Raw genomic sequence first — 20,764 nt, 5'->3', positions numbered from 1 at the left:
GCTCCCTCCTATCACTTTTCTAGCTCTTCTTCCAAGACCCAGCTCCCAATTTGCAGCTGGAGGCCTAACTCTGCATTTGAAGGAATTAGGGATAAATAATGATGGTCATCAAGATTAGTGGAGAGGACAAGGGAATCTGCCAGCAGATTCTGGGCAAACAAAGCCTTTTAAGTTGCAGAATGAATTCCCCAAACCTTAAAAAAAAAAAAAAAAAAAAGAATCCCCAAGTGGATTCAGTAGGGGAAAAGGAAATTTCATCTTGAAAACAAATCTGGAAAAGGTGCTGACATTTTACAGATAAGGAGAATAAATTGCTCTCCTGCCTTCAGCTAGCCATGTAAATAGGACCTAAAGAGGCTCTGAAAGCCAATAACCTCCTTCACTAGCTCGGGAACCAGTGTGAGTCCCAAATGAGCAGAGGGGTGTTAGAGGTGGGCTTCAAGGATCAAGTTTTCAGAAATGCTATACTTTACAGTGCAGCACCTGTACAGAAAGAAGCAGGACTGTGATCTGGGTGGGTGACAGCCTGGGTGAGGAGAGACTCCCACACAGGAGTCATCAGCCACAGCATTCACTGTGCAGAACCTCAAAACGTGTCCCATGACCCCTCTGAATTGACCATAAAGTTGGACCCATCAAGTCCGCTTCCTTAGACTCAGAGCGCCTATAGCACATATACGCACGATCTCCAAGGAGAAGTATACAGTATTAGATGAGTTCAGCTTACCTTTCGGCCATTAACAATTAATTCATGCTGCCATTGTGTTTTTATAAAAAAGACTTTCTTTTCCACCTCTCTCCCATTCATCATGTTCCATAGAGCTCAGCTTTGTGATCAGGAAACCGATTGTAAAGTCCAGAATGAGGACACGGGCTCTACATGGTGTGGAATGGCAGTGAGACAGGCTAGGACTTCAGAACTCAACTGATCACACGCAGTAGGGAGAAGAACAACCAAGCTGGGCTTCAAGATGCCTTATTTGGACACTAGTTTTTGATGTGTCTCTGATGGTTATTAACCAGACATTTCAAGGGCAAGAAACTATTTCCCAAAAACTACCTTTTGAGACATTTCCAGGTAAGTGCCAAATACAAAGAAATGATCCTGGGTTGTGAGTCCTGGGATGGGGTTCTGGCCCTGGCTCGGCCCTAAATGGGCCAGAGAGCCCCCCTCCAAAATGCATTTCCTCTCTGGATGCCCTCAGTTTCTCATCTGTAAAATGAGGGTGTTCATCTAAATCATCACGAGGTTCATCCTACTTCTCAGGTTCCAATTCTATACTCCTCAGGAAGGAGAGAAAAAAGAGTCATGAATGCACTTCCTGCATTTCCTTAGGACAAAGCCCAGTTCCTCGCAGCTTGGTACTGCCTCTTCCTAACACAGAAACTCCACTAAGACCTGGCAGGCCTGCTGTCTCCCCGATGTGTCCTCCCACCTCCCTCTGCAGTATTATTATTATTATTATTACTACCATTTTGTTTTGGCAGAGGCTGCCCTGTCCTCTCTATCCAGAGACTCAACCCCGACTCACCTCCTCTAGGAAGTCTCCCACATGGGCCTCGCTCTGCTCCCTCCTCCTCACGGCTGACCCTGCTGGGTCGTCCTGCCAGCTTGGACACTTGTTTGTTGTGGCTTTTGTAAAATACTCTGTAGTCATTTTCCTGTGGGTGTGTCTTTTCTACTGCCCAGTGCCCCAGCTTCCCAGCTCAGAAGGTTCTGGGTGTGGGGGTCAGGACTGGGAGGGGGACAGGACGGCCAGGGGAGGGGTGAAGCCATGTAGGTGATCAAGTAGAGCTGCCACTTTCCTTCCTGTCTCTTTTTCTTTTGGCAAAAGATATTCATTCATCCAAAATGAATGCCTTTGGGTAGGGAGGGCAGTGTTGGGGGCAGTTCTGTCTGACAGGCAAGGTATGGTAGGGAAGGGAGGGGCTGAGAAATGGGACCCCTGTGTATGGGTGGTGGCGATGGGTGGGCACGACCTACCGTCCACAGTGACTTGGCAGGAGCACTCAGCCTGGCCAGCGTCATTCTTGGCTACACACTTGTATAAGCCTCTGTCCTCAGGCAGTGCCTTCTCGATGGAGACGGAGCAGAGTGAGCCTGGGGAGGAAGAATTGTTGAGTGAACCAGGTGTGGTCATAGTACCTGCCCTGGCATCTGGAGCACAGCAGGTGAGGGTTACTCACACGGGCAGCCTCTGGGAGCCCAGAAGCCAGAGGCCTTGTGGGAACCAATCCCTCACTCCTCACCAAAGCCAGGGCACTTTCTGCTTATAACCCATGTCCAAAATAACTGATCCCTAAATACGTTCCTTCTTGATACCTCCTCCCCCACTCCAAAGAGTCCTCTTGTGGGGACATAATAGAAAGCTGCAAAAGAAGGGAGAGAAATAGCCTCTGCCTTTGGAGGCCATCCAATACAATAGAAGGAGATGCACACAGGCCCTGCCCCCGGACGTCACCAAAAGAGAAAAGGAGTCTGACACAGGGTTACAGACCTGTGTTAGGAACAGTGACTGGTGAGGGGGTCCCACTCTGTTCACAGCAGTGATGCTGTGACTGCATTCTGGAAAAGGGAGCTTTGAAGCTTTGAGCAAAGAAGTGGGTGGAGGAGGCTAGGAGCCCTTGTCCAGGAGGGGCACCGGCCTGTGGGAAGATCTGTTGGGAGATGGTGACTACAGCCAGGGCCCCAGGAGCTGACTTTTTAGGAAAGGTGTCTGAGCTGGAGAACCATGGCCAATGAGGGGCACTGGGCCTGCAGAGGGGCCCTCTAGGGCTGCCTCTCTTCAGAGTTGGGTCTTCTGGTTGCCCCAGAGAGAAGTGGGGGTGGCCTTCCTTCTCCATGGACTCTCCCCTGGGCCTGCCTTCACTCCCAGCACCATCTTCTGGCCTGGTTTGGGGAAGGAGGTGTCAGCTAGGCACACACAGGAATCTGGGGTCTGGTCCTGGCCCCTGCCAGCTCTCTCATCCCAGAGCTGGTTACTTCTCCTCTGGGCCCCCCCTTGGGGAGGTTCCCTCAGGGTGTGGAAAGAGGCCTGCTGGGCCAGGCAGAAGGGCAGCAGTTCCTAATTCTTGCTTTCAGATGCACAAACAAGTAAATAGCAGGGCATCCTGCTCAAAGCTGCCCCTGTTGTCGGGGCAGCAGCCGTCACACAGGAGGACAGAGCCAGGTCCACGTGCACTTTGCTGCCTGGAGCTCCCATCTCATGTCCCACAAGCCACTGGCATTGGGAGGGAAGAGCTGGGTGCATTCTGAGTGGACACCAACTACTGTCCCTGTCCCCCATTACACAAATGCACAGCCTTGACCAGCAAATACAAGGAGCTTAGAAAGAGGAAGGGTGATATCAGTTCTGCCCAGAAAACCTCACTAAGGCTGGAAGAGGAAGGAAGGGTGTAATATTCCCCTTTACTCCTTGCCACCTGGGTAATGGTTTAAACAGAGAAACCTTCATCCTATAAACCACCTGGAGCAAGAGGGCTGATCTGCACCCCACTCCCAACTTCCTATACCCTAAACAGACCCCAAACCTCGGGAAGGCTTCACTCTGTTCTCTTCCCTTTGTAGTTAGGAGTCAGAATTTGTAGAAACTGTAACGGAGAGGATTTAGGCTGGAATTTTAGGAAGTCTGTCATAAGAGTAAGAATTGTGAGGCACAGGAGTGGGGAATGAAGATAACCATGTCCTGGAGAGAGAACTTTCCATTCATCTGGGTGGGCGGGAGGATGCCAAGATGACCCCTAGCCCCAACTAGAGGGGCTCAGAGGTTTAGCAGAGACCAATCCCATCTGGAAATTTTCCCTCAAGTCAGGGTGGGGCTAAGGCTTTAGGAACAGATATCCCACCCCCAACGCACATCCTGTTCAAATCCTTGATTTTCTTTCAGTTTCAGTCCCTCAGCTGCCTTGAGTCTTAAGTCAAAATGATACAAGCTGCAAAGACAGTACACAGAGAGTAGGGGGGCATGTGGACCCGGCCCCCGCCTCCTCTCCCGGGGCAAGGCATGGGGCAGGCAGCTTTTCCCATCTGCCCAGAGCCTGGACCCCTGGCCATGTGCATGGGCTTGGGGAGGCCCCCCTGGCAGGCTTGCAGGCTTGGCTACCCCCGATGAAGAATCTGGTATTTCCTGTGGGACAGTTCATTCTTGACCTCCAGAAGAAAAGCTGTTTCCCAGAGGTTTTTTTTTGAGAAGCCTCAACCTAGTGGGGAATTTTGAGAGGGAGATGAGGGGGATGGGAGAGGTCAGCATCACTGCAGAGCTCCGCCTGGGAGAGCCCCTCAGGGCTGTGGTGGAGTAAGTGCTCCTGGGTCTGAAGCTCCCCCAGCTCTCTCCTTTTCTGAGTTGGGGGCAGAGGGGAGGAAGGGGATGTGGATGGAGGGAGGGAGCTTCCTGGAGGCTCTGCTATAGGGCTGCCTCAGTCAGCCTACCCTGCCCACCTGGCAAGCCCAGACAGTACAATTCATCTCCAGGTCACCCCTGCAGGCATGGTGTCCTCCTTGTTCCCCCTAATCCCCCAGGCCTAGGCGGACCTCTTCTGTCCTCCCAACTCCGAGCTCATCCATGTCAAAGCACGGCTCACAGGGCCATTGCTGACCTGCATGCCTGTCTCCCACACCAGCTCTCAGAGGGCAGTGACCCTGTCTAACACCACTGTTTTTCCTAAGCCTGGAATGCAGTCACAGTAAAACATATTTGTCATTCTGAGAAGGATGAAGGCATATTTCTGTAGCAGGTGATCTGGTAGGATCTATGTAAGAAAAGGTCACAAACACTTCGTTAAATATAACTTACTATTGAAAAAGATAATATATAGTTTCTAAAAAAATAAAATTCAGAGTTCTTCAAGTGGATTATGCACACAACAAAGGGGGTTAGAATAATGCCTTGCTCATAGTAGATGCTGCATAAATCCATTTTTCGTAGGATGAACTTAACATGGGTTTTTAAAAAGCCTTTGCAAAATTCTGCCCTGAAGGCAATTAAAAATGAATCACCTATTCACAACAGCAACAAAAATGAATCCTCATTGTTAGACTTGGAAAAGTGTTTTGCCAGGAGGAGGAGCCTGGCCTGGAGACAGGAAACAAAGCATAAAGATAAAGCCCTTCTCAGGCCACCACAGAGGTCCCCTCAGCTCACGGGACCATCGGCCTCCCACTCCTCAGCAGAGGCAGGTCCCGGAAGGGCTGGGGAAAGACTTGGGGGCAGAGGGCAGGCCCAGTTGGTGGTAACTCTGAACCCCATCAGCCCTGCAGCTCTAGGGGTGCAGGAAGAGGAAGGACACCTCCACGTGTCTGTGTCCTGCCACAAATCAACTAGTGGTGAACTCCAGCCCATGGCTGTCATACCTCTTCTGCTTTCCTCAGCATGAAAGGGGGTGAACTAAATGGGGTGATATAATCCTGTTTGGGGGGGGTCTGTGGGCTATGAGCCCTATCTAAGCTACAGACATCAGAGAAGTCCCCTGAAACCTATAAACAGCGCGTCCACTAGCAGTTGGTGCATGCAGATACACAGGTTGATGGGGAGGGGACAGTGCAAGAGTCTCTCGTGGCCAAAGGTGGGTGACAACAGGAAGGCATCCTGGAGGAAGTGAATTTTGTTTGTAGCAGAGCTGACAGGGTGGGGATCAGTGCAGCGGAGCAAAAAGGGCTCGAAGTCAGGAAGCCGGGGGCAGGGCAGGTGCTGAGCTGAGTGTGAAGTATGCAGGACGGGAGGCCAGCAGAGCCATTCCCTCACTTCCCCTAGAAACCTCCTCCAACCACCAGCTTCCTTATTCCCACTGACACCACCACTGAGACCCCAGCCACTCAGACACCCATACTTAGTGGTCTTCCATTCCTTCATCTTCTTTACCTACCCCCACCCCCATCCTGCCCTTCCAAGCCAGGCAACAGGTGCCATTACTTCTATCCTTGCTTCTCGAACTGGTCATTCCCTGTCTGTGGTTGTGGCTACTATGCTAGTCTAGGCCTCACCATCTTCCTCCCGACCTCTTCAGTAGGCTCTGTATTTGTCTTTTGGGCACAGAGTCCACCAAAACCCCTAAACTGAGCTTCATATACAGTGCTCCTCATTCCAAAATCTTGCATGATTCCCTACTGCCTTTAGACTGGAATTCCTTGGCAGGATATAGGATGAAACTGGGGCCATGTCATCCTCTCCAGCCCAGAACAAGCTGTTAGCAGGGCGCCTCTGCTGCTGCGGGCCCCCGCCTGGAAGCCCATCCCCTCTGGCCTGCCTTCAGGGCTTAGATCAAAGTCCAGCACTCAGCTCCCTCTCTTCCCACTTCCAGCAGCTCCTCCCGACACACTCATAGCACTTGTCAGCACTTGGCTCTAACAATTTTATCACTGTGAGTGTGTCTTCTCTTTCCAGATCTATTGAGAAAAGACTCCCTCCACCTCTCAGAATGCCCTACTGCCTGAGGAGGGACCTGCTTAAGTGGTGATTGATAGACAAATCCTTAAGATAAGCTTTTTCCTTAACAAAACACCAGGCTCTTGAAGTCTTGGTGAGTGAAGGGACAGAAGGTGAGGCCGATTTTTTGAGACACCACACTCTCCTGTATTGAAGCAAGACAGGCCCATTGCAAGGTCTGCTTCCACCACTGCAGGGAAAATACCAGAAACCTGGCAAGGCTAGGGGCACCATCAGTGTTTCAACCTTCGGACAACTCTTAACAAAATCGAGGAGTAAATAGTCATTAATGTTTTCTGTTGATAGACAAATTCTCAGCTGCCACCAGTATCCTGACAAAATAATAGGAATTAACTAAGAGGTCATATAGCACAGGGGTCTAGGCACGGGAACTCAGCCACCTGAGTTCAAATCCCGGCTCTGTTACCCCCAGCACCTCACATTTGGCGAGGTACTTAACTTCTCTGTTAGGTGGACAGTACAGTCGTTGTTGGGAGGATTAAATGGGTGAAAAGTGTAAGAGGCCTAAGATAGTGTCTAGCACGTAGTGTTCAACAGATGTCAGCTATTCTTTAAACACAATTTAAAAATATTTAGAAGATGTCTTACAGTTTGATTTGGGGGCTCTCTCTGGAATCCCTTCCCACCTCTCCTGGTCTCTCTCTCCCCTCCGTGTGCAGCCTTCCTTGGATCATTTCTTCTGCTGCTGCTCTGGATCTGAACTGCTCCCTCTGGGATGGTTTCCGTGGGAAGGGAGGCTGGAGTGGCTAGGATCTCTAGGCTCTTTATCACTAAGGGACCAGCAGGGAAAACATACTGCAGGCACTCAGGGCACAAGAAGACAGTGGCTAATGGCTCAGAAGGGTTTCTGAGACCAGGCCTGGGGTCTGCCTTACATCGCTTAGTTGAGTGAATTGTTTGTAAGTGGCTGTTGATGGCTCTGGGTTTAAACCCCATGCAAGCCCAAGAGCAGCTGCCCCCAGCCGACTTAACCTCAGTTTCCCTGAGGCTGGAGCAGCCACAGACCTCCCAACACCAAGCCTGCTGAGACCCTGAAGCCCATGGGCAACGCCAAGCCTGATGAGAACCTGAAATCTGCTAGCAAAGAAGAATTCAAGAAAGACGTTAAGAATGATGCAAACTGCAAGAGAGGCCATGCAGGGACCACAGATAATGAAGAGATCAGAGAGCCAGGGGACAGCCCCAACCTTGTCCTGAGGATGGTGGATGCCACCCTGCATCCTGCCTGGAGAGATCACTGTAGGGCGACCTGGGAAATGCTCCCAGTCAGGGTTTCCAATCAGTTTTACCAAGGACTTTCCAAGTGGGAGAGCCCCACAGGGGCGGCAGCACAGGCTGTGGCGTCCGCTCCTCTGAACGTCTCACCCCAGCCCAATAATCCCGCATGCCTCAGGGGAGGGGGAATGAGCCAGCAGAGGTGGGGGATGGAGGAGACGACTTCTGCAGGACCCTGCCAATCTGAGGATATCCACATGGAAAAGTTACTGCGTCAACACATTAGCAGAAAATAACACACTTTTCTCTCTGCCAGCCAGTGTCCCCTTCACTCTTTCAGCGCTGAGATTCAACGTACTCAGCTGCTCCAGGTGTGCTGTCCCAGATGTAGAGGGAAGACGGACCCTTACTGGGGGCTGAGAGGGATCCTGTGATCTTCAAATGCTCCATTCTGCTTGTGAGGGGAAGGCAGGAGCGTTAGAAGGTGAGGGAGGGAGTGGGGAGGGTGCTGCCAGGGGACAGGGAGGGGAGCAGCCCATGGGGAGAGCACTCTGACACCTCAGCTGACTCAGATTTGACAGGACCTGTCCACTCCAGCCTCTTCTGTGGCTGCCTTCTGCCCCTCAAGGGTGAAATGTCACTTCCCAGGAGCTTCTTTGTACCCTGCCCTGGCTGGAGCCACCAGCATCGGCTCAGGCAGGACTCTGTTCTGCGCTGGCAACCTAATCCTCCGCTGGCTGCCAGAATCGGGTGTGGAGGTCGCCGGCCTCGGAGCTCCCACCCAGACTTGGGATTTACAAAAGCACTTCAAACCAAATTGAGGGTCCAGAGAAAATACTCCTGTGTCACCTCCATCTCTTCTCCAAGTATAAACTGGCCCATCTGAAAACTCCAGACCCCAAAAATCCACACAGATGGAAGGATTTGGGGCCCCCCTCCTCTCCCCACCATCCAAGAATGTGAAATACCAGCAAACAAAAGTCTCATCCAAATTAGGAAGCGAGGAGCTCTGTCTACCCGTGAGTGTGTACTGTATGGGCTGTTTTGGGATTTTGGCTTTCCCGACAGATCCCTTCAAACCCACAGTGCTATCAAGACTTAAGTTATTGTTGACCCCAACTCAGAGCTCCGTGCCATTTGGTCACTGCACACCCTTCCCCAAACCTAAGACGATTCTCTAAACAGCTCTTTACTCAGAGCTTCTCCCTGGCTCCAGCCTCCGTGTCCCCCACCTCCAAGCCTGTGGACAGAGCCCTCTCCATGCCGGAGCTGGGAATTAACTCAGGCTCAGGTCTCCTCTGGTGAGCCACAGGTGGCGGTGCTATGAGAGGGCTCTGCCAGATGGGTGCCGAGATGTGGGCATGTGCCACAAGAACCAGGATCCCAGCCCTTAGCCCCAGCCTTGGTGCATGTACCCAAGGCCTCTGAGTGGGGACCTATCCTTGAGTGAGCAGGAAACAGGGGCACGGCCCTCCTACCCAGGCTATGGGCTGCTAACAGGGGTCAGCGAGACCAAGGCTCCATGAGCGAGCAGTGGCCCTGGTACAGAGGCCCCTTCTTCCCCAACCCCCACGCTCATTTACCTTCCTGGGAGAGGATGATGAACTTGGTGGTCTTGAGGGTCTTTCCATTCAGCGTCCAGGTGATGGTGGCTGGGGGGTCAGAAGACACCTGGCACTGGAGCAGCAGCTTCTTGCCCTCTGCCACACGAACATCTTGCAGCTTCTCCTTGAAGGCTGGGGCTGTCCCCTGGCTCTCTGATCTCTTTTCATTATCTGTGGTCCCTGCACGGCCTCTCTTGCAGTTCACATCATTCTTAACGTCTTTCTTGAGTTCTTCTTTGCTAGCAGATTTCAGGTTCTCATCAGGCTTGGCGTTGCCCATTGGCTTCAGGGTCTCAGCAGGCTTGGCGTTGCCCATTGGCTTCAGGGTCTCAGCAGGCTTGGCATTGCCCACGGGTTTCAAGGGCCCTGAAGGCTGTGCATTGCTCAGGGGCTTGGAACTTTCCACTGCCTTGGCGTTCAGGGTCTCAGCACTGCTGCTACCATTCTCTGCTGGTAATTTCTTCTTGCCACCCAGCACTGAGCGAAAATCCGGGGTGGCAGGTTTTGGCAGTGGCACCTTCTCAGGCACGGGGGTCTTGGGAGTCCCCTTCTTGGCCAGGACAGAGCGGAAATCGACCTGCTGGGGGCTGTGCACCTTCCTCTCTTCCTCGGACACAGTCTTTGGCTTCACTTGCCGCTGCAGGTTGGCACGGAAATCCATCTGCTCGGCTGGGATCTCCTTCAGGTCGTCTTCTGATAGGGTCTTGGTACTCACCTTCTTCCCCAGGAGGTCTCGGAAGTCCAGCTGCTCCACCTCCTGCTGACGGATCGCCTCCTCAGTGTGCTGCCTCGTCTCCACGCGCCTCTTCAGCACCCCTCGCACGTCCTCGCCGTCTTCCTCCTCTGGCCAACCCTGCCCTCTTGCTGGCCAGCCAGGCCTCAGGGACCCACAGCGGTCACTACCACCACCATCAGCACCAACTCCTCCACCACAGAGGTCCTCACAGCTGGCAGGCTCCCTCCCCCTGCAACCAGTGAAGGGAAAAAGGAAAGTAGCAGGAGGAAAAGGGGCTGGGTAAGAAAGAAACGTCAGGGGAGAGCAAATCCCTGAGGGTGGGAGGGTAGAGGGGAGCGGGAGGGGAGGGGGGAGGCTGGCCAGGCTGTGTTTATAGATGGGAACATTGGTGAGAGGCGCTCGCTTGCTTAGTTGGTTTATTACATCGGTAATGACTTCAGTAGCCTTATAAGGGTGTGTGCAAAAAAAAAAAAAAAAATCACCCCCTCCTTCCCCTGCTCTCTCCCTCCCTCATTCCCCTTCCAGGCTCTCCCTTCTGGCTTTGGCAGCCTCAGCTGCAGGACACAAACAACTAGGGCTGCTGGGCTGGAGCTGCTGGGGCCAGGAGGAAGGTGGGGATGCGGGCATGGCCTGGTGGGGCAGCTCCTGGGGGCACTCACCGTGGAAGGGCTCTGGCAGAGCTGTTCTGTAACATCAGTGACACCTGGCAACTGCATTCGCCAACCCGGTTCCTGAGGAATTCCAAAGATCAGTCAAGATCAAGAGGCCCTCTGGGCAAAGGGCCTGTTCAGTGTGGACTTGATCACAGGCTGCTGGCCAGCGGGGAAGATGGAAATTGCTGGCTTGGCTGTGACATTCACCCCAGCCTTAGATTTAGGGCAGGACCCTCTCACTCTGTGGTCATCCTTTATTTTCTCAGCTCTTATTTAAAAAGAAGAAGAAAAAAAGAATGTCTGGACAACAGCTAAGGCAGGCATCCAGAAGTAGGAATACTTTTCTGTAAGTATATAATATAATCATTGAATCAATAAATCACTCACTCAACCAATAAAAGGGGAATGAGAAAGGCTAACCCTGCTGGGGACTGTGATAGAGCAGTTTGGTCTAGACAGATAGGCCCTGGTGGTGGGCCTGCCCAGTGACCTTGACTCTGACTCCAAGATCCCTTAACACAGAAGTAGTTCGTTTCCCTCTCTTGCTCTGGAATGGAAGCACCCTTAACCTCCACTCATTGATAATGCTCTCAGATCAGAACTTTTTGTGTTAAAAACCCAACAAGTGTTTTCCTACATGAGTGGCCCTTTCTCTTCTTCCTTCAGGTGGGGAGGGCTCTGGATTCTTCGTGTCCATAAACCTGGTCAGTCTCCCGCTGGTGCACAGAGGCTCAGGCCCTCTGCTCAGGGGAGGGGCTGTACCCTGCCTGGCTACAGTGCAGTGGATTTGCAGCAGATTGTCCCTCCAACCCCATAAGGCTGCCACCTGCTGGCATTTCTGAGCTCTGACCAGCCAAGAAGGTTCTGCTCAGGCTAGGGGAAGGAGTGGAGGCAGGTCTGTGAGCCAGAGATGACTAGTGATGGTTATAACAACTGCATTTCATACAGCACCCTACAGCTTTCATGATACCCACACGCAATTCTTTCTTGATATCCACAGCATGCCAGAGAGGTATAGAATACTGCCATTCCCAATTTAAAGATAAGCAAAGGGGGATCTGGGGTGGGACCCTCAGGGTCTCTGACAACGGTGCTCCCACTCATGCCCCTGGATGTGGCTGTCTCACTAGCACTCAGACCCAATAGCAGATGTGCCAAGCTCTGTGACAGGTTCTTTACATGAGCCATCTCATTTAATCTTAGAACAGCTCTGTGAGATTAGAGTCAGCACTGTTTTTATAAGGTAAGAAAAATAAGGCTTATAAAGGTAAAGTAGTCCAGGCGCAGTGGTTCATGCCTGTAATCCCAGCACTTTGGGAGGCTGAAGTGGGAGGAATGCTTGAGCTCACGAGTTTGACACCAGCCTGGGCAACGTATCAAGACCTCACCTCTATTAAAAAATAATAATACTAAAGGTCAAGGTTAAGTAATTTGCCTAAACTCACAGAGCTTGCTAGTGGAGGGAGGGGTTGGGACCTGTGACCCTATGACCTTTGCACCCCACCCTACTGTGCTTATCAGTACAAATCTGGTCTGGGACATGTGTGCGTCCATGCACATATGTAGATATCAACCATACACATGATACACACATATACTGGTCTAGCTGGTGGGCACCTGCACCTGGAGGTCCGTGTTTGGGAATATGTGCACATATGAGTTACATCCACCTGGACAGGCATCTGAGCATGCATTCTTGTGCATTCTGCTGGTGTGTGTGGGTCTCCACCTCACTCTACAAGGCCTCCCTCCCAGTGGATGGACACTGGCAGCCCATGGCCTGGCCCAGGATTCTCAGGGGCTCTGGGGTGCTGCTCACCCTTGGGTGCTGGCACCCATTTGAAGCAAGGAGAAGCCAATCGTTGCTATCCTCCAGCCCTCCTCTAGCCTGCTGGGCTCCCCTCCTTTGTCCTTCTCCCCAGTGCCCTCGTGCTGTCCCAGGCTGTGCAGGTGCCTTCCTGACTGCCTTAGCTCTTTCACTCCTCTCTCCACCCTGGCCATGCATCCCATAGCCTGTCCCCTCCCAGCCACCCTCCTCAATGCTCAGGCTCTCAGAGGGCACAGATTCAAGGTGCAGGGAGTCTCAAGTCTGGAGAATTTTGAGTTCAGGGTGTTCCTTTGCTCAACAAACAGCAATTAGAAACCTCATGGGTGCCAGGCCCTGGGAAGATGAAGAGGTCCTCAGCGTGCCCCGAGTTCTCAACACTCAAAAAGGCTTATGGGCTTTGGGTGAGCTTGTAGAATAACCATGTGAGGTCACCCTGCTTCTGCCAGGCTGCTGGCCAGTGTCAGGCCACTCTTTTACTACTTTTAAGCACAGCCTTGTGGTGCCTGGGTTGACATGGAGCAGGAAGATGAGATGCCCAAGGGCTATGTTTGCCTGGCAGCCCTTTCAGCATCTCCTCAGCAGAGTGTCCTCCTGTCACCAGTAGAACACAGCCCAGATGCAAACATCAGGAGCAGACACTGCCCAGATGGCTGCTTTACCCCAGCTGGACTCCTCTGAGGCTTTGGTGGTAGCCAGCCCTGTGCCCCAAGTTGGAGTAAGCTGTCTCTCCCCATGGGGGAAGCAGGTAAGGGTTTCTGTCACTTTCCATGACCTGTGCTCAAGGTGGGGAGCACAGACTCAGATAAGCCTCTCAAGGGCTCCTGCCCAATCCAGCCCCAGGCCTTACCCTGTGGCACCCAGCAGTCTAAGGGGTCAGAGGAAGGTGGAGGACTTGGGATACCAAGGCTGACCCATTAAGTGGATCACCTGGTGGCAGGGTAATAGCAGTAACTATTCCTACAGCCATACCCTTAAATCTCTGCTGGGCCTTTAAGGCAAACCATGGGTTCATTTGCAGCCTACAAAGTTCATAGTGGCCTCCTGCCTGGGACCCACATGTCAGATCACCTAAGCTGCTGGAACAGGGCCTTGGGGCCATCTTTGACATCTGCACGTACCCAGTTACAAAATCAGGGCTGGGGCTGAAGATGAGGCCCCATCCCAGGAGCTGCCACAGAGCATATGGGGCTATCATCCTATAAACTGAAACTTTCACAAACAAAGAGTCCTTTTGCCTCTGCTTACTAAGCCCTGAATAAGAGTCCCACTCTGGTTACAAAGCCTTGGATCCTGTCCCACCCTGAATCATCTACCTCTTGGATGGGTTCTATATGGAAAAATTAGTTTAAAGAACTAATTTCAGCCGGGTGCGGTGGCTCACACCTGTAATCCCAGCACTTTGGGAGGCCGAGGCGGGTGGATCATGAGGTCAGGAGATCGAGATCATCCTGGCTAACACAGTGAAACCCCGTCTCTACTAAAAAGACAAAAAAAAAAAAAAAAAAAAATTAGCCGGGCGTGGTGGCGGGCGCCTGTAGTCCCAGCTACTCAGGAGGCTTAGGCAGCAGAATGGCGTGAACCCGGGAGGCGGAGCTTGCAGTGAGCCAAGATCGTGCCACTGCACTCCAGCCTGGGCGACAGAGCGAGACTCTGTCAAAAAATAAAAAAGAAAAAAGAACTAATTTCCTGGCAAGTATCAAGTGTTTCAATTATTCCAGCTGGAATTTTGAGCTGACTTTTTGTCATTTCCCCTTTTGGTACAGTAGACAAGAGCTAGGAAGGGAAGAAAGGCAGAAACTACCCATACATACCTGCCTCACAACCCTAGCAGGGACAGGCAGGATCTGCCCAACCCTCTGCCCCTGCACACAGGACCCCCGGCTTCCTCCCAGCCATCCAGTCGTTCCCCTCGAAAGGCACCCTGCCTTAGATCTAGGTCGCCGGAGGAGCGAGGTCTCTGGCAGGCCTGCCACGTACCCTCAGGAAACTCTCCACTGACTTGCTTCTTCTCAGGTAGGGACAAAGCCAAGGCCAGGGCAGTGGCCTCTGAAAGGAATGAAGAGGCTGGACTTTGGGGAAGAAAAAGAGGCAAAGGCTGCAGGCTGGAGGCTCTAGTGTGGTTTCCCAGGTCCTTCCAGTTCCCTGTGCACTTGGGAGAAACTCCCCATGCAGAGCCATAAGGAATGGAAGAGCATCTGATTTATGTCAGAAGATGAGGGCTTGAACTTGGGCTCTGTTACTTGCCTTTGGGTGGTCACAAGCAAGTCCATGACCCTGAGACCTCAGTGTCCCCCGTTATTAAATGACGATGAGGCTGGATAACTTCTGAAGCCCCTTTCTGCTGGGACAGTCTAAATTTTATGACTGTCCCCAGCTGGCCCCAGACAGTCTGCTTGCCGACCTCCTGGTGCACGCCTCCTCTCTGGCCTGGCAAACTTCCCACAACCCTTTGCTTGACTCTGCCCCCACCCCACCCTTTCTTGCTCGGCCTACTCAACAGCTCAGCCTTATCACATTTGCCAAGACTCAGCTTTCCTTTTCCATCAAAATCCCAAAACAAGCTCATCTCCTCTAGGATGTCTGGCTTGAGTAATGTAAGTATTATCTCAAAGTGCTACTCCTTCTATACTGATGAGATCATCAGCAGGTATTTTTACACATCATCGGTTTCCATTCTTTGTACTGACCTAGGAAGTAAGCGTGTACCTTCTCCCCATTTTGGAGGCAGAGTGGCCTTCCTGGTAATAACTAGTTCAAGCATAATGCAAAGGCAGTTGATGCATTCTGAGTGTACTGCTAATAATAGTAGGGTGACCAGCAGCTCACAAGCATCCCATCACTTGACCGCAACAGGCATGTCGTTGAGCTCAGCTGAGAGCTGATTTAGCCTTGCCTAAATCAGCAGAACTTTATAGGAGACCCAAAGACTCCTAAGAAATAATGAAACTGCTTTAAAAAAAACTAGCTATTTTTAATAGTTATTAAGTATTGGGGTGGTTTGTTATGCAGCAAAAGATAACTGATACAGGTATAAAGCACATGGTCACAAAGGACCTAAGGGGATGGGGTACATATTGGGTTTTGCAGTAGCCTTGGCATTTAGCTCTAGAGCCTATTTGTAGCTCAGAGCTGTGAACATGATGGGCTCAGCATGGGGAGATGATAAAGTACAGGCGAGAAAGCCCCTTGCAAAGTGGTCAGGTACCCGGGCCAGGACAGGTTTAACCATCCTCAGGATGTGGCACAACCTCCTATTTGTAGGTTAGGTGCAAACAAATCCTCTTCTTCGATGCTTACACCAACCCCAGGACCCACAGAAGGCATTCTGTCTCCATCAATCCAGGGCTGGCATAGGATTTTAAGAGACAGGGCATTTCCAAGGTAAAAGAGCATTTCTGAATCACATTCATCTAATAAATAGCTACCCAGTGTGGACTATGGGCTCGCCACTGTACTAGGCCTGGAAATGTAGCAGTGTGCCTCATGGAGCTGACCTTCCCATGTAACCTAGCAAGCCCTTGAAAAGGAGAGAAAAAAGCAATGGGGAAAGGTAACCTCCCTGTGGTAGTTTAAAAATGTCTGCAAATTCTTCTCTCCAAGAGGTGGAACTGAATTTACCTCCCCTTGAGTATGGGCTGTACTTAGTGACTCACTTCTAACAAAGTCGGAAGTGATGGCGGTGGCTTCCAAGGGTAGGTCTTAAAAGACACTGCAAGCTCCGACCTGGGCTCCCTCTTCGATCACTGGCTCTGGGGAAGCCAGCTGCCATGCTAAAAAGACACTCAAGCAACCCCACGGAGAGGTCCACAAGGCAAGGAGCCGAGTCCTCCCACCAACAGCCAGTGAGGAGCCGAGGCCTCCCACCTACAACCAGTGAGGAGCGGAGGCCTCCCACCTACAACCAGTGAGGAGCCGAGGCCTCCCACCTACAACCAGTGAGGAGCCGAGGCCTCCCACCTACAACCAGTGAGGAGCCGAGGCCTCCCACTTACAACCAGTGAGGAGCCGAGGCCTCCTGCCACAGTCACGGGAGTGAGCCTTGGAAGCGGATCCTCCAGTGTCAGTCAGGCCTTCAGAGACTGCAGCCCCTGCCGACATCTTGACTGAAACTTCAAAATCATCCAGCTAAGCTGCTTCCAAATTCCCAGCTGGGAGATGATAAATGTTTCAAGCTGCTAAGTTTCAGGGTAATTTGTTACACAGCAACAGATAACAAATGCATTCCCTCTATCCCCCTGCTTTTCCTACTTTAATCTATTCCTCCTTCCTTCATACCATATACCACATAATGGGGGAACAGGGATGTAACAAGGCAGGATTCTGGGGAACTGAGCTCAAAAGGGAAGGTTCTAATGAACACTTGCTATACTGAAGTGGAATCAGCAAAAGCCTGTGAGCAGCACTGAGCCCGCACTTGCTTTACCTGGAAGTCCAAACCCCACAACGGTTTATGTTTCTTCTGGCTGCCCAGACCCAGGTTAGGGGAGCTAGGAATTTGGAGGGAAGGGTTAAGGGAGGCTGGCCGGACATGCAGACTCACTTGAGCAGGATCTCATACTGGCCGGCATGCCAGGGCTGCACCTTCTTTAGAACCAGGGTGAACACGTCCTCATTCTGAAGCACCTCGAAGTGGCCAGTGTCTTTGCAGAGGGCTTTGCCATCTCGGAGCCAGTGCACGGTAGGAAAGGGGTCACCAGCTATGGCGCAGGAGATGAGGACACTCTGGCCCAGGGAGGCTGTCACTGAGCGAGGCTTACTGATGAACCAGGGCTGGGTGCCATCGTGAGGCTCTGGAAGTTGGCAAAGGGCAGAGCTAAACAGGGAGGCCCCTCAGCAGGCAGTGTCCACTCAATTCTCCATGGAGGTGAAGGATGGGAAGATAGCATGTCACCCAAGTAACAGCTTGTCCAGAAATCACTGTGATTGGATACACAAATGCAGCACACCCTTCTCATGGCATATCCATCTCGGATACATTCTCAGAGGATATTAACATGACTGTATATCCAATGTAAAGGGAGGTAGCCCAGAAGGCACAGGGGCACCAAGCCAGGTGCTAATGATCTGTGTCCAATGCGTGTGATTAAGAGTTGTCACTCACTTTATGTGTGCTTAACTTGCCTCTCCTCTTAAATATGTTATCTAATGGCAAGGACCCTGTTAAGCCCATAACTCACCTCAAAATCTATCACTGACAAATTGTTAAGTGTATTACAGATTTCCCTCTTAGTACTCTATGCACCTTGGCACCAGTAACCCAGAGAGGGCAGGGACTTCAGAAAGCTGGGAAGGGCAGCCCCATTCAGTCAGAGCTTGTGATGTTGGACAGGGAGCTGGCCTCTGGGGCTGGGGTGGGACTGAGGGAGGAGAGGGCCCACAGTGGGAACAAAGTAGCCTCATGTGGTTTCCTTGCCTCCAAATCACTTTTGGAGAGGCTGCAGCAGCATCTCCTTCGCACTCACTCTGAGTGGGTCAGCCTCACCTTGTACCGTGAGCATGGCCTGGGTGCGGACCTCTCCAGCGCTGTTCCAGGCCTCGCAGGTGTACGTGCCTGTGTCCTCTGGGAACACTTCCTGGATACAAAGGCTGTGCTGAGTGCCTCTCTGTTCAAAGTGGAAGTCCTCTGACTCTTGGATCTCATTCCCATTGTGCAGCCAGATGACTTCAGGGGGTGGATTCCCTGAACCAGGAGGAGGGGAAGGGGGATTGGTTAGGGAGGTCCTCCCCGGCCATGCAGCAACTCTGCACTGAATGCAGTGATATTGGATGAAACACTCCAACAACTCTCTATGCTTCCACTTCCCCATCAGTAAAATAGGAATTCAAATAGGATCTACCTCATGGGTTTGTTGGGAGGACCTTAAAATTTGAATAGAGCAACTAAGAACATCTGAGATTTGGGAAGTTCTCACATAATTGTTTTTTTTTTTTGAGATAGTCTTTGCTCTGTCGCCCGGGCTGGAGTGCAGTGGCACGATCTCGGCTCACTGCAAGCTCCACCTCCCAGGTTCACGCCATTCTCCTGCCTCAGCCTCCCGAGTAGCTGGGACTACAGGCGCCCGCCACCACACCCAGAAATTTTTTTGTATTTTTTAGTAGAGACGGGGGTTTCACCATGTTAGCCAGGATGGTCTCGATCTCCTGACCTCGTGATCTGCTGCCTCGGCCTCCCAAAGTGCTGGGATTACAGGCGTGAGCCACCGTGCCCGGCCCATAATCTGGTTTTGTACCAGTCTTCAAAACCTTCCAGCTACACTTGCCACACTATATTTTCAAATTAATCTCTCACTGCTCTAGCTCTATGGCCATCTTCTTCCTCTGGATCATTTAATCATGAATCCAGAAAATCCTACCCAGAGAAGGCAGAAAAGAGAGGACAAGAGTCTCCATTTCTTTGGGTCCATCACCTGATGGTCCCATCTGATTTTCTGGTGGATCAATGATCTGAGTGGGTCCTCAGAGAGCAATACCCATTGCAACCAAGACCATTTTCATGTTAATCCCCAAGAGAGAGCTGCAGAGACAGACCTGACACTTGGACAGTCATAGTGACCTGGCTTCCATCCATGACTTTGAGATCAGAGAGGCCCTGCAGGAATACGGGTGCAGTGGGCTTGTTGGGAGCCACAGGCAGAAGGTACTTGCTCTTCTCGCTACTCTTCTTTTCTGTGTGGTAGAAAACAGAACGTGGGGTGAACATTCATGCATTCATTCAACAAACACAGACTAAATGACCACTTGGTACATGACTGTGTTGATGCTCAGGTTCCCATCAGAAACTGGCAGCTAACAGATAAAGAGTGTTTGGAGTTTCTAGAGATCATTAGGAACAAGATGCCTCCCATTTGTCTGCTTGGCAATGACAATGTTCTTGCCTGATAGCCAGGAATGAACAATGAGTTCTTATAAGTTTGTGAGTTTTAAAAAATATTTTATTTATTTTTCAGATAAATGATATGCTCACATGGCACAAAATTCAAAAGGTACCAAAGAGTATGGAAAGTCTCCCTCCCACCCCATCCCCCAGCCACCAGTCATCTCTCCTCAGAGGCAACGAGTTTTCAGTTTCTTGTTCATCTTGCCAGAAATGATCTACGTGTGTAACATATAGAAGCAAACAGGCATTTATTTTCTTCTTAAAAAAGTAAATGAAAGCATGTTACACAAAATGATTGGCATCTCTTTAATTTAACAATACATCTTGGTGTCTCTCATAAGACAGAACTGAAGAGCTTCTTTGTCATTTTCTATAATTATATGGTGCTCCATTCCCATCCTAGGAGGTTTTAAGCACTTCACAAAAGCCAAAGACACCACACTCATTAGAATGGCTAAAAATAAAAAGACATCACATCCCAGGAATTGGTCTTGACAAGGATGTGGAGCAACTTGCAACTCTCATACATGGCAGGTGGTACAGAACCTTCCGAAAACAGTTTGGCAATTTCTTAAAAAGTTAAACATATACTTCCCTTAGAATCTAGTCATGCTACTCCTGGGTATGTCCCCGAGAGAAACGCAAGCACATATCCATACAAAGTCTTGTACACAAACGTTCAGAGCAGCTTCATTCACAATAGCTGCAAACTAGAAATGACCCAAATGTCCATTAACAGGTGAGTAAAACAAATTGTGATATATCCACACAATGGAATATTACTCAGCAACAAAAAAGAATGAACTACTGAGGGTACCACAACAGGGATGAATCTCACAATAATTATGTTGAATGAAAGACACCAAGCTGTAGTCCCTGCTACTCGGGAGGCTGAGGTGGGAGGATCACTTGAGCCTGGGAGGTTGAGACTGCAGTGAGCCATGATCACACCACTGCACTCCAGCCTGGGAGACAGAGCAAGACTCTGTCTCAAAAAAAAGGAAGATGCCGAAGAGAGAGTACATGTTGGATGACTCCATTTATATAAAATTCTAGAAAATGCAAAGTCCAGTGACAGAAAGCAGGTCAGTAGTGGTGTGGGGCAGAGGACGGAGGGTTGGATTATAAAGGGGCATGAGGAAACATTTGGGGGCAATGGGAATTTCACTTTTAAAAATCATGGCAAAGGTTTCATGTGTGTGCATACGGCAAAACTTATCAAACGGAACACCTTAAGTCTACGTAGTTTATTGTACATCAATAATACCTCAGTAAAAACTAGGAGAAAAAATCAATTTCTCTGAGAGAGGGAGTGCGTAGGCAAGTCAAGGAGGAGGGTGAGAGGCCTGGCCCCTCATTCACATTCAGTTTCTTGTGGAGGTGGGTGAACAGCATTTCCTCAATTCTT

The 20,764-nt window shown here is 50.9% G+C and overlaps 1 protein-coding gene across 12 annotated transcripts in view; it reads right to left on the bottom strand.

Annotated features, from left to right (window-relative positions):
• MYLK (myosin light chain kinase) overlaps window positions 1-20,764 on the bottom strand; it is a 280,320-nt gene that overhangs the window by 80,332 nt on the left and 179,224 nt on the right. For 10 of the 12 annotated variants that reach the window (XM_054551385.2, XM_024245412.3, XM_054551384.2 and 7 more), the window contains 6 exons: window positions 19,008-19,145; window positions 17,962-18,159; window positions 17,020-17,269; window positions 10,658-10,729; window positions 9,242-10,227; window positions 1,985-2,101 (listed from right to left, as the gene is read on the bottom strand). In XM_054551385.2, the coding sequence (XP_054407360.2) occupies window positions 1,985-2,101; window positions 9,242-10,227; window positions 10,658-10,729; window positions 17,020-17,269; window positions 17,962-18,159; window positions 19,008-19,145 (1,761 nt within the window). Of the gene's footprint in view, window positions 1-1,532; window positions 1,676-1,984; window positions 2,102-9,241; window positions 10,228-10,657; window positions 10,730-17,019; window positions 17,270-17,961; window positions 18,160-19,007; window positions 19,146-20,764 lie in introns of those variants that run through there. The other 2 variants (XM_024245415.3, XM_063721725.1) reach the window with 2 other exon arrangements.

The sequence above is a fragment of the Pongo abelii genome, chromosome 2 (genome assembly GCF_028885655.2).
Source record: "Pongo abelii isolate AG06213 chromosome 2, NHGRI_mPonAbe1-v2.0_pri, whole genome shotgun sequence".
NCBI classification, from domain to species: domain Eukaryota; kingdom Metazoa; phylum Chordata; class Mammalia; order Primates; family Hominidae; genus Pongo; species Pongo abelii.
Note: the sequence above shows the minus strand (reverse complement) of the source record. Positions and strands in the feature narration are given on the sequence as shown.